This window comes from Phyllopteryx taeniolatus, chromosome 2, assembly GCF_024500385.1.
Source record: "Phyllopteryx taeniolatus isolate TA_2022b chromosome 2, UOR_Ptae_1.2, whole genome shotgun sequence".
Lineage (NCBI taxonomy): Eukaryota > Metazoa > Chordata > Actinopteri > Syngnathiformes > Syngnathidae > Phyllopteryx > Phyllopteryx taeniolatus.
In genome coordinates this window covers 31,474,289-31,488,102 of record NC_084503.1, presented here as the reverse complement: position 1 = coordinate 31,488,102, position 13,814 = coordinate 31,474,289, and the positions used below count along the sequence as shown (strand labels likewise).

Sequence of the window (13,814 nt, the reverse complement as noted above, 5' to 3'; positions counted from 1 at the left end):
GTGAATTGTTGTTTGTCTATGTGTGCCCTGCGATTGGCTGGCTGGCTGGCTTTTTTCACTTCATTCATACTCACAGTGACACCTATGGGCAATTTAGAGTTGTCAATTAACCTACCATGCATGTTTTTGGGATGTGGTAGGTAACCAGAGTGCCCGGAGAAAACCCACGCAAGCACGGGGAGAACATGCAAACTCCACACAGGAGGGGCCGGGGATTGAACCCCTTTCCTCAGAACTGTGAGGCAGACGCTCTAACCAGTCATCCACCGTGCCGCAGGCTCATAACACAAAGCAAAAATAATAATAATAAATACAAATCTTGAAAAGAATCATCTTTATTTGCCAAGTATGTCCAAAAAACACACAAGGAATTTGTCTCCTGTATTTCGAGCTGCTCTAGTACAACAACAGACAGTCAATTGACAGAGAACACTTTGGAGACAGAAAGACATTGACAAAAAAAACAGTCACTGAGCAGTAAAGGGTTGCTAGTTATCTGGTAATGCCGGTACTTTTTTTTTTTTGACAATTGTGCAAAAAGATGCAGAGTCCTCTAGCACTCAGAGCAGTTCAAATGACTAATATTGCAATAGTCCGGTGCAATGACCATTGTGCAAAGGGCGCCGAGACTTCAAGGAGTGTATGCGGTTTAAAGTGACGAGTAGTGCGATAAACTGGGACAATGTTGATTGTGCAAATGTTGAAGATACTCCTCAATCAGTGTGTATTGAGTAAAGAAAGCTTTAAAGACGGTAAGTAAGTAAGCATGGCGATATCCATGGATGGATGTCTATGAGAAACTGCTGTGTAACTGCTGTGTAACGTTAGAAAATCTCACTTCTGAGCGTGATACCTTGGCTTCAGCGTGATAGCGTGATACCTTGGCTTCAGCGTGATACCTTGGCTTCAGAGATTCATTGGTTCTTACATGGCTCATTCATTGTATGAGACCACACAGTGGAGAGATCAGATGTAGATTTTTAATTTGTACTCAAAAGGCAGGTTTGAATTTGGAGAGGTATAGTTGTTACCAAAGATCTGGATTCTGCACAGTCATTGAGAGGGTAATGAAAAGTGCCTGAGTCGAAAAGATTCTTGTCACCTTTGGCGGCACTTTCCTCCCAAACACACCGTGGTAGTTGTGTTGGTCATTTCCGTTAAACATTTCGTCTTTTTATGTCTGCTAAAATAAGAAACAGCTGAAGTCAAACCCTTATTTTTGGGTTGCAGTTTTGATTGCTAATTATTATAAACCTCATCTTTAAATTAGAAAAATATAAATCTTTCTGTAAGTGAAAGTCAGCATAATGTGTGGATCGTGATAACCCATGAATTTCCCTTGCACATGAAAATCATTTTATCCCATCCAGGAATATTTCATAATAGCTCCCTGAACTTGACTTCCTCCTCATAAGATGCTCAAGAGATGCTATGCATTTGAATAATGCAACTCACCTTTACATGTATGATGTTTAACATACACTGTCTTCTGCAATCTATGGTTATTGGGATGTAATTTTTCTTTATGCAAATGTGAGTTTAGTCCACTTCTAATTTGGGATGAAGCTGTGTTTATTATAGCTGTCTCTGTGCATTTTAATTAGGGGAAAACATGGCATTTGTCATTTGGCCATTGACTCAGCACTGATAAAAGTCAGCAATCCCCTTTAGGAGCCGTTAGAGCTGGGTCTATGAGTCAGGCGTGTTGACATCATGCAGAGGATCTGTTTAGCATTATGTGTAGTAAGTACTGCAGAGCTCTTGCTCACAAGTGTGCAATGTCTTTGTACCCGAAAGGGACGGCTAAGTCACAATGAACACTTTTAATGAACAATACCACAACATACATTTTGGCAGGCAAACAAGATCCTTTTTAACTGGCTCGTGACAGCAATGTGGTCAACTATTCATTTCTGTAATGTGGCTATTTTGGCCAACTCACCCCTTTTATGGGGCGCTGATTGAATACTTGAACATTCAAAACACAGTATATGACATTTCTTGTCAAGCATCAAACCTTTTTTTCCCCCGAATTTCTTTTTCCAATTAAAAATGTTTTTCGAAATGTAAATACAGTATACAGTGGATACAAAAAGTCTACATACCCCTTTACAAATGAGACCAAAATAAATCATTTCAAATCTTTTTCCACCGTTAATGTGACCTATAGCCTGTATAACCAATCTTTTAGCGAGGGAAAGTAAAAAGAAACAACTGAGAATAATGTGGTTGCCTCTTATAACAAAGATGTGGCTTTGTTCAGAATTGACCAATCAAATTCAAACTCATGTTGAATAGGAGTCAGCACACACCTGCCACCACTTAAAGTGCCTTTGGTTAACCCCAAATAAAGTCAGCTTTTCTGGTAGGCTTTTACTGACATTTTTGTAGTCACATCTGACAACACAAACCACGGTTCGCAAAGACCTTCCACTCATTGTTCGACGGTATCAGTCAGGAGAATAGTAAAACATAATTTCTAAGGCATTAAATATGCCATAGAACACGGTGACAGTCATCATCAAGTGGAGAAAATATGGCCCAACAGTCACATTACCAAGAACTGGACATCCCTCCAAAATTGATGAAAAGAAAACTGGTCAGGAATTTCTCTCCAATTACTGGCTGTTTAGTACATGTGACAACAATCTACCGTCTTCTTCATGTCTGGGCTATGGGATAGGCTGGCTCGACAGAAGCCTTATCTTACAAAGACAAAAAAAACCTCACTTCTCCCAAATGCATGTGTGAAAATGTATTATGGACCAATGAAACCAAGGTTGAACCTTTTGGCCATCTTTGCAACATTTTTTTTTTGTTGTTGCCGCAAATAGCAGTCAGTTTTAGCACAAAACCTCAAGTCTTCAAACAAATGTGGTATGATCAAGGGATACTTTATACACAGATGCAATGCAAAAGTATCGGGACACCTGCAAATGGCGTTTTTGTCCATTCATCAAGAACATAGTTCATCCCAAAGGTGTTTGATGGGCTTCTTCCACACCAAACTTAACCAAATGGGCTTTTATGGACTTTGCTTTGTGTGTTACAATTGTCTATACATCGTACGTATATGTAGATTTCTGTGCGGAAACATGACTACATAATGTCATACTACCCAATTGTCCCATTTGGATTCCCCTCATATAATGCTCTCCAGATATCTGTGTCCAGGTCTCTGTGCATCGTTGCTTGTTGTTAGAAAGCAGCTTCCTGGCGTTTCGCTGTCATTATCGCCGCACACTGGGGACGTCTGCTGGCTGCAAGGGTTCGTCTCCTGTTTCAGCAGCACGGCGTTGGCGGTGCCGGCAAAAGATCCAGTTATAACCGTACTGGCGTCCGTGTCTGCTATAGCTTGGGAGCTACAGTGGAACCTGCGGAGGAGACCCTTGCGAAAGCGAATGGTGAACAGGCCGTAGATGAGCGGGTCCAGGCAGGCATTGACCAGGCCGAAGATGAAGAGGAGGTGGGTGAGCGAGTGGGAAACCTTCCCTTCCAGGTCATCCGGGAAGAACCAGTACCACAGGCCCAACAGGTAGTAAGGAGTCCAGCAGATAATGAAGGACAACACGATCACAACGCTCATCTTTAGAGTCCTCAAGCGAGCTCTGGGGATGTTGTTCTTGGAGCAGCGCAACTGTACCTCACTGGAGGAAACTTTCAGGAGAATAGGAAGAGACAAACACGGTAAATGTAAAAAAAACTCCATTGTAGGGCTGGATGATTCAGTAATAAGTAATAATAACAGTAATAGTAACTAATTAACTGTGGCGTAATTGTGACGGATAACCACTATACACAGTATATAGGCCCAAGTGCGTCACTGGCCGTGTTTTATCTATGCCCAAAAAAATCAGGAAAACTGAAATGCTGAAATCAGTTTATTGCTATCGCGCCACAGTTCAGTAAAGTAATCCCGCTCCATTGCTGGGGTTACATTCCAGACCACCCCCACGATAAGTGAAATATGCAATATAGAAATAGCCTATTTAAAAATACACCCGAGGCATGTTTTTATAACATATATGGCACTTACATTTTTTAAAGGTCTTCAAACACACTTTAAAAAAAATACAAACACATTTAAACACATAATATATTGAGAGAGAGCAAGAGCAATGGATAACACATAAATATTATACAAACAGTAAAAAATCTGCGATTTTTAAATAACTTTTAAGACCATATTGCCCAGCCTTCCCACATTGGAAATGATTGTTTAAAACTCACCGTTGTCCTTTTTCAGGCGCTTGGAGATCTCAAAGAAGATCCTGGTATAGCATGTGATCATGATGACCAGTGGCAGCAGAAAAAGGCAAAAGAAGGTGAACATGTTGTACGCCGTCTCATGCCAGTGGCTCCTGAAACTTCCTCGAGTGGTGCACTGCGTGAAATCTTCGGGATGCTTGATGGTCACGTTGTGGAACAGGAACAGCTGAGAAGGAACATTTACAGTTTTACAAAGGCATGTTCATCTAAGGCGGCCACTCTCGGCCAGGTTACTTTTCAAATAGATTTTAAATCCATTAATTTTCAGAAAAAGAACATTTGACAACATTGTGTACTTTTTGGGCTTTTTTTATGTCTAAATTTAAAAAGGGTTGTTTGTTTAAATCTATTGTATACACACAGTATATACTTTATATAACATATTGTGCTCAGTCTCCAGCTTCTGATCGGATCAATACCGTACCATGTTAAGTCTGCCTATGTTTTCAATGTTTTATGCCGTCAAGACGTCCTGTGGCCTAAAACATAGACTCCCTATTGTGTACTTCATTTATTAAAACATGACGGTGTGGCTTCATGAAAACATTTTAAACATGATGACGACGTCATAGGTTTGGTATTGATGATTGTTTCTTGAAGCCATCTGCAAGGAACAACGTAGACCAGTCATGCTCATCGAGGACACTACCATAACATCAATATCTTACTATATGTATATATATTAATTTATGACATTGCCTGTAGGTGTGAATGTGAGTTCGAAGGGTTGTTTGTTTATATCTGCCCTACGATTGGCTGGCAATGAGTTCAGGGTGTACCCCGCCTCTCACCCAGAGTCAGCTTGGACAGGCTCCAGCCCACCCGCGACCCTAGTGAGGAAAAGCGGTTTGTTAAATGGATGGATGGATGTATGACAACAAAAGTGAATCAAAAAGCTCTTTGCCATAAATTTGTGTGCCTGATTGATCCATTCATCCATTGTCTATAGCCCTTGTCCACTTTAGCTGCCCTCCAATTGCCTGCCAACCAGTCCAGGGTGTACCCCACCTCTCAGCCAAAGTCAGCTCAGCTGACAGGCTATATTTACCTGCGACCCTAATGAGGACATCCATCCATTTTTTATAGTGCTTTGCCTTGCCCTGAGATTGGCTGACGACCCTAAACTAGCTGGCATTAGCTTCGGCTTACACAAGCACTATAGAAAATATATTGTTTTTATTTGATTAAAAAGCTAACTTCTTAATATTGTCAGCTGTGATAGAATTCCATTCCTGTATGTCTTACACATTACATATGGTGTTTTGACAAAAAAGCTGGCTTTGGTATCATATAGATCTTGATAAATAGTCTCAGCTTGCTCTCCATTCCTTGCCCACACTTGCATGGGTTTTCTCTCACAAAAACATGAAAGCTTGGTTTCACTGAAGACTCTAAATTTTTCATAGGTGTGAATGTGAGAGTGAATGGTTGTTTGTCTATATGTGCCATGTGATTAATTTAGCGACCACTCCAAAGTGTACTCCGACGCTCACCTAAAGTCAGCTGGCACAGGCTCCGGCTCACCTGTTCAGCTCAAGTTCTAGAGAAAACGAATGGATAAAAGACTCCAAATCGATGTTTTATTCTTCTACTGAGTCCCTATTTAATTTAATTTTCAGTCAGCTGACCTGAGGGACGGACAGCAAGACGCTCATGCCCCACGCCGCCGCCAGCATAAACCTGTTCCTCCTCCGGGCCTCGTTGATGGCCAACGGGTGGAGAATGGCTGACTGGCGGTCCAAGCTGATCACCACGGTGACGAAGGCACCCGAGTACATGGCCAGGAGCTTGAGGAACATCAGGAGCCTGCAGGCGAGGTCACCCGCCATCCACTGCACTGTGATGTTCCACGCCGCGTCCACGGGCATCACCACAAAGGTCACCAGGAGGTCGGCCAGTGTGAGGTTGACAATCAGCACCCGGACGTGAGATTTGCGCTTGCTGTCCGTGTAGGCCGCACGTAGTACGGCGAGGTTGCAGAAGGCCGACACCCCACACAGGATGAAGGTGACGATCACCCGGATTTTGCCGGCGGTGGTGAAGGTGGGCAGCTCCGGGCACGGCGAAGACACATTGCAGCTGGCGTTGGCTGGCTGGAGCTCTGCAGACACCTGATACATACTAGCATCCATGTTCCAGAGGAGGAAGCATTCTGCTCCAACAGAAGAAGAAATGATGGGTGAGTCGGAAGATGTGTGCTACATCTTGTAAAAGTCAGATGCAGAGGTGGGTAGTAACGTGCTACATTTACTCAAGTAACATTTTGGATGAATTGTACTTGTCAGAGTAGTTTGAATGCACCATACTTTTTACTTTTACTTTAGTATTTATGTGAAGAAGAATCAAAACATTACTCAGTTACAATGATCAACATGCTGCTCGCTGCTTTTATTTATCCATTATTGTCTGCGCGATCTATTTTTAGACCTCATCTTCGACTTCCACATAGGGCGTCGTTGCGCCAATCACTAATGTCATTTGAGTCAAATTCACCAATCAAATGGAACAAGACAGTCACAAGCCGCACACCGCACACAAAGCCTTTGCGAGCCAATCAAAGTGACTTATTTTGGAGGAAAAGACAGCCGCAAGTGTTTACAGACTCTGAAAAACAGCAGCTTTGTTATGCAAATCTTAAATAGTGACTGCCCAAACTTGGATATTTTAGCCCACTTCTAACTTGAGAAAACACCTTGTGGTAAGTTGCAGATGTTTCTATTGTTGTTATAAATATATTTGTCAAGTATGTTTTTTGATAGGTAGGTGTGAAAAAGGGTCTCGCCCAGATTGTATGTGAAATTCAGGTTTGTAAACCACTGCAATAACTAACAGACGCCTGTAGATGGCGTCATAGCATCGCTTTGGATTTGAGATCGCCACAGCTTTTGAGTAGAAGATAATGGTTAGGGGATGAATCTAGTTGATGAATCTAATCAACTAGTTGGCATTTCACATTTGAACAGAGTATGTATATGCAGAGCTTTTGCCAGACCTCAGTCTTGGAGGGGGGGAAATACATTATCACATGAAATACATTATCATTACCCTACAGACAGTACATATTTTTTAATCCTATAGACTACACTATTTGTGAAGCACTAATACACGTAATCCTCGTTAAACCTAACCAACAGCAAACATAGCCAACAGCACCAGTTATAATTTAAACCCTCAGAATTTCAAGCATTCATTCATTTTCCGTGCCGCTTATCCTCGCTAGTGTCGTGGGCATGCTGGAGCCCACCCCAGCTAACTCTGGGCGAGAGGCGGGGAACACCCTGAACTGGTCGCCAGCCAATTGGAGTGCGCTTATAAACAAACAATCATTCGCACTCACATTCATACCGACGGGCAATTTAGAGTCTTCAATTAACCAACCATGCATGTTTTGGGGATGTGGGAGGAAACCGGAGTGCCCGGAGAAAATCCATGCAGGCTTGGGGAGAACATGCAAACTCCACACAGGCGAGGCCGGATTCGAACCCGAGTCCTCAGAACTGTGAGGCAGATGTGCTAACCAGTCAATCACCGTGCCGCCTAATAATAATTGAATTTAAAGCAATGTTATTAATATCCACAAAACACTTATGTTCAACTTACAGTATGAGATCATGTAACAACAGAACCATCTATAAAACTGAAAAAGCACCACAGCAGGTGCAATTTAAGGGATCAACAGAGGGACATGCATTGCCAACACACACGCACAAACACGAGCGCACACCCACACTTCGAACCTACTTTGAGTAGTGTGTCATTGTAGCGGGAGGTAGCGTGTCTCCACACTGAACCTCCTCATCAACGCATCCCTCCAATGAGATTGAAATTTGTGAGTGAGGTCCTTTTCAAAAGCAAGCTGAATCAGCTGGGCCTTGCGTCTGGGCATCATAATACGCCGTCGCTCCGACGACACGCTTTTGAGCATAGAAAAGGAGTTTTCACACTTTGCCATGGAAACTTCAAAAGTTAGGGCAAGGGTGTATGTAGGCTTTGACAACAGTCGGCATGGTTTGGAGAGGACGTTTGAATGTGCTCAGTATGTTAGCTAGCGTCCATTTTCCATCTCCATGAGGAACCGGGGTGCAGCCATTTTCTCCACAAGGACATCATGACGAGCCACAGTATAATCCAATTCAACCACATCAGTCCCAGCTAATACATCAACTGGTCCAGGAAATTGTCTTCACCATCTTGGTGCAAAGTACCCAATGAGCTCCATACGGTGCTCTCCAAAACGTGCATCCATCTCTCTTGCATCTGTTTCGTATCCAGTTTTGCAGAGGACACTGTTTTGGGGGTTTTCAACTACTTGTGTATATCCATAATTAATAATGATCAAAAATACAGATGTAGAGGAAACTTGCAGATTCACTTCTAAAGATTTTCAGGACTACTGTATGTGTGCCGACATGGATGGATGATGGATGATGCCAACCAATTACAGGGCAAATATAGACAAACAACTATTCACACTAACATTAAGGCCCATGGACAATTTAGTCTTCAGTTAAACTAACATGCCTGTTTTGGAATGTTGGATTTAGTTGGAGTACCCGGAGAAAACGCATAACCTCAGAACTGTGAAGCAGACATGCTAAACACTAGTGAAAGGTGCTGCCTGAGTGCCCATATAATTTAAATTCACTCTTTAACTTGTACTCGTGTATTAGCATATGTGTGATCACACCTAATTTGATGCGTGGCCTTGAAGGGATCATCACTTTACTTTTTTGCATAATCACAAGAAAAAAGTGATTTTTGCTATTATTACTGCTGCTAATGAATCTTTTATTTATATTTAAAATGGCATTGCAATACATTTTCTGACTGAACATCTGGACTATATGCTACATTCTTACACAACTAGACACACACACACATGTACTTAAACTACTTGTTTTGTCCTACTAAATACAAAACAGACTTACAGTAAAGTTAATTGCATTGATTAATGAAATGATACTATGGTCATCCCATATTTTATCCAAAATCTTTTTCGAAGCTCCAGTGGAAATATAAGTGAAATTGTGCTTACCCGCTGTGTAGAAATGGTCTTCCGGACGGCTTATATAAATAGCAATGAAACCCTCAGGCAGAGAGAAGAAAAAGGCTTTTGTTAATGTTGCAATGTACGCAGCCTTTAAATAAGAAGGCTTAAATAAGCATGGAGAGCTCCTCCTTGAATGCATGCACGCAGACACACTGCACCCTCCACATGCAGCCTTTGAGCCAATGAGGGAAAAGCAAAGGTGTGGCCTCACCTCTAACCATGCCCAAATATATACATTAATGTACATGACTATTACATAGTAAAATAGCCTGTTAATGATGAATAATAAATCATTGATTAATTTGTGTCTGCTTGTCTAGTTAACAGGTAATACTTGTTCCTGTCAGAGATTATGCAGGGCAAAACCAGCTAAATTCCCAAACGGAAAGTGGGCATTGGTAGCCTTCTTTCAATACTTTACAGTAAGTTTTTGCTGTTAACAATTTTCTTGAATTCACATTTTAGCATTTCTACCCAATTGTGAACATTTGCGTAGTGCTTATTTTTTATTATTCATGATCAATGGCAGTCCTAGCTTGAATGGCGCCCGGTGTGCAGTGTGTGGACTGGGGCTTCGGGCTGGCGTGGCCCCTTTAAAGGCTCTTGTTTTTGAGGCATGGAAAAGCCACATTATTACCCATTGCAATATATTCCATCCTCCAGAGGCTTTAAGCAGATATATTTTCACGGCTCAAACGTAGTTTACATATGTGTGGGCAAAAGAAATTTGCTAGACCAGGTAGCATCCATTTTTCCAGGTTGTAGTAGGGATAACTGATTGACAGCTGTCAGGACGTGAGGTGGACATGCATCTGAAAGCGGAGAGAACGGCTTGATTTGTTACCATTTTGAAGTCTCATTTTATATACTTGGCAATTTTTTTTATTCTGTCATTCATGCAGCTTCCATTCCGCTTATCCTCACTAGGGTCGCGGGCGTACTGGAGCCTATCCCAGCAATCTTCGGGCGAGAGGCAGGGTACACCCTGAACTGGTCGCCAGCCAATCGCAGGGCAGCAATTTTTTTAATCATTTCAATTTGGTAGAGTTGTTAACAGCACTCTTCTCTGTGGTGTGTCAAATTTAGAAGAAATTTATTTTCACTTTACATGCCCTTTAACATGTCATGATGCCAACAGAAAACCATGTCGTGTAGCACTTTTTTTTGTTGGGGGGTGGGGGGTTGCCTCCTCCCAGAAATGCTGCCCTGTGCAGCCGCACATATTGCATATACCAAAAACCGCCACTGTTTATGATTAGCAAGACAACATTGTAGGGAACACGTAAAAAACGGGAACAATCAAACTAGTTGTCTAATTGGTTTAACCTGGATGTCTCGTGTTTTTTCTTTTTTTAGTACTTTTATCACGCAAGCCATGTACATGTTATGTTTAACCTTATATAACAATAACCTTCTGAGCCCTAGGCAAGAGTAAATGTATTCTTGCTTGCTTCTTGAGAATAGCATACACAAAACTGGTGTGTTCTTACAGGGTCGGGCAGCTTCAACCAACACCTCCAATCTCGTCACATTGATTGAACAGCCCACTCTCATGTTTACATGTTGTGTTTACTAAAAACTTGGAAACATATCATTGTTTGTGGGCCGTTAGTTTAAGAAAACTGCGTTTGTCTTTTGTTGAACTTATTCATAGCACATGATAACACGTTGACCAAAAGCATGAGGACACTTATACCTACAGAAAGGGGAAATAGAAGACATTATAGAGTTCTTCCCCTTATAACAAGTTAATTGTATTTGATTAATGCTCAGAGTGACCATTGAGTGCAATCTTTTTCTATTGTATTCTGTTTTATTGTTGCAGTCTCCCTGCAGCCACAAATGGTAAAAAAGAAAAGGAAAACAAAAAAGACCTTTGCCTTCATTTTGTACGTAATCTCTTTACTCTTACCAGGTGTGCCTGGCTGGATTAATTCCCCTGGTTGCATTCACAGTAGATTGTCAGGGAACACGCTGACCCAAAACATGTGTTATCTTGTAAGCAGACCTCACTTTCAATAGAAGATGTGTCACATTACCAAACACACGTGATACTGTTTGAGGTGTTGTGTCATCATAAAAAACAGGGAACTTTTAGCATCTATTGTGGTTCGGTAAAGGTCATGAAAGAGGGGACCTAAGGTGCTCATATACAATCCCAATACCAATGAAGTTGGGATGTTGTGTTAAACATAAATAAAAACAGAATACAATAATTTGCAAATCATGTTCAACCTATATTTAATTGAATACACTACAAAGATATTTAATGTTCAAACTGAAAAACTTTATTGTTTTTAGCAAATAATCATTAACTTAGAATTTTATGGCTGCAAGTAGAGGAACACTGTTGTGAAAAAAAAAAAATCTGCGAGTAATTGACATTCCCTGTAAAAAGGTTTGCAATTGCCTATAGATACCACTAAATGTTGGCAATCCATACTCCTCGACTCACCTCAATGTACAACCCCAATTCCAATGAAGTTGGGACATTGTGTTAAACATAAATAAAAACAGAATACAATCATTTGCAAATCATGTTCGACCTATATTTAATTGAATACACTACAAAGACAATACATTTCATGTTCAAACTGATAAACTTTATTGTTTTTAGCAAATAATCATTAACTTGAAATTTTATGGCTGCAACACGTTCCAAAAAGGCTGGGACAGGGTCATGTTTACCACTGTGTTACATCACCTTTTCTTTTAACAATATTCAATAAACGTTTGGGAACTGAGGACACAAATTGTTGAAGCTTTGTAGGTGGAATTCTTTCCCATTCTTGCTTGATATACAGCTTCAGCTGTTCAACAGTCCGAGGTCTCCGTTGTCGTATTTTACGCTTCATAATGCGCCACACATTTTCAATGGGAGACAGGTCTGGACTGCAGGCAGGTCAGTTTTAGTACCCGCACTCTTTTACTACAAAGCCACGCTGTTGTAACACGTGCAGAATGTGGTTTGGCATTGTCTTGCTGAAATAAGCAGGGGCGTCCATGAAAAAGACGTTGCTTGGATGCAGCATATGTTTCTCCAAAACCTGTATGTACCTTTCAGCATTAATGGTGCCTTCACAGATGTGTAAGTTACCCATGCCATTGGCACTAACACAGCCCCATACCATCAAAGATGCTGGCTTTTGAACTTTGCGTCCATAACAGTCCGAATGGTTCTTTTCCTCTTTGGCCCGGAGTACACGACGTCCACAATTTCCAAAAACAATTTGAAATGTGGACTCGTCGGACCACAGAACACTTTTCCACTTTGCATCAGTCCATCTTAGATGAGCTCGGTCCCAGAGAAGCCGGCGGTGCTTCTGGGTGTTGTTGATAAATGGCTTTGGCTTTGCATCGTAGAGTTTCAGGTTGCACTTACGGATTTAGTGCCGAACTGTATTTACTGACATTGGTTCCTGAGCGGCGACAATTAGATTCCAATCATGTTAAATTTATGCCAACAAATTTCCATTGACAAATGGATTTCAATGATGGGAGTAAATTTGTCTTTAAAGGAATGCAGTACGAAAGGTACAGCCCGTAAAATATTATACAGTAGTTTTTGCACATAAAGTAAAAAAAAAATCTATTGTAAGAGCACCATTAAAGAGCCTTGTCGTCAGTAAAAGCATTTCAATAAAGTCAGAATCAGAATCATCTTTATTTGCCAAGTATGTCAAAAACACACAAGGAATTTGTCTCCAGTAGTTGGAGCCGCTCTAGTACGACAACAGACAGTCAATTGACAGAGAACACTTTTGAGACATAAAGACATTGACAACCAAAATTATAATGGACAGTGAATACTTTTGAGACATAAAAACAGAGTCACTGAGCAATAAGAGGCGGTCGGTTCTGTTCTGTCTAGTATACTGTAGTGGGGGAACCACTGTGTGCAATGTGTTGAGTAATGTCATTAAACCTACACCACCAGCCACATAGTCTTAGATCATATCTTCATCCTGCTTCTACCCATTTACCCAGTGCCTCACACACAGTTCGTCATTTACAGTACATCGTGTTTACTCATTAGTCTGGAATACTGTTGATTCAATATTCTCACTGAGCCAAACAGTTCTGCAATACTTTAACACTATCATCTTTTTAAATTATACTCTTAGGGGCCAAAATCTGGCGGTGGTGCTCATTTTGACATGCTACATTTAAACGATGTCATTACAGTACAGCACTGTGAAACTCTCTATTTATTAGATTATAGAAAGTATTTATTCTGGGGAAGCCTTTGTTTGTATGAAAGCATTTTTTATAATAAACATTTTCCATCATTCGTGACTAGATATGAAAATATATTATCAATAATTTACAATAAAGCCAATATGTGGCATCACTTTACAAATAGTTATAAGTTGCTTAATAATTAGATTATAAACACTTTGTAACAGCATAAGCAGTAATGTGCAGTAATTTATCGCAGAGGATAAAGAATACAGGCCTGTGAGTATATTGTCTGTCTCTATGTGTTGCTGTGCCA

At 41.0% G+C, this 13,814-nt stretch overlaps 1 protein-coding gene across 2 annotated transcripts; it reads right to left on the bottom strand.

Moving 5' to 3' along the window:
* Window positions 1–1,808: 1,808 nt before the first annotated feature.
* LOC133474238 (putative gonadotropin-releasing hormone II receptor) lies at window positions 1,809–9,529 on the bottom strand. 2 transcript variants are annotated; one of them, XM_061765721.1, is made up of 4 exons: window positions 9,305–9,529; window positions 5,898–6,421; window positions 4,231–4,435; window positions 1,809–3,657 (listed from the first exon to the last, which is right to left on the bottom strand). In XM_061765721.1, the coding sequence occupies exons 1-4, from the start codon at window positions 9,456–9,458 to the stop codon at window positions 3,143–3,145; spliced, it is 1,398 nt and encodes a 465-aa protein (XP_061621705.1). In that variant the 5' UTR covers window positions 9,459–9,529; the 3' UTR covers window positions 1,809–3,142. The 2 variants fall into 2 exon arrangements, with proteins under 2 accessions (XP_061621705.1, XP_061621706.1); XM_061765722.1 differs by lacking the exon at window positions 9,305–9,529 and having other exon boundaries at window positions 5,898–6,445.
* Between the last annotated feature and the right edge of the window lie 4,285 nt (window positions 9,530–13,814).

What these genes read in the sequence shown, in the direction of transcription:
- LOC133474238 (XM_061765721.1), bottom strand. Translation starts at nt 9,458, where the DNA reads ATGCATTCAAGGAGGAGCTCTCCATGCTTATTTAAGCCTTCTTATTTA. An exon ending in TCTTGCTGTCCGTCCCTCAG is followed by an intron (nt 4,436 to 5,897) that starts GTCAGCTGACTG and finishes GTTCCTTCTCAG; the next exon opens with CTGTTCCTGTTCCACAACGT. An exon ending in GCGCCTGAAAAAGGACAACG is followed by an intron (nt 3,658 to 4,230) that starts GTGAGTTTTAAA and finishes TTCTCCTGAAAG; the next exon opens with TTTCCTCCAGTGAGGTACAG.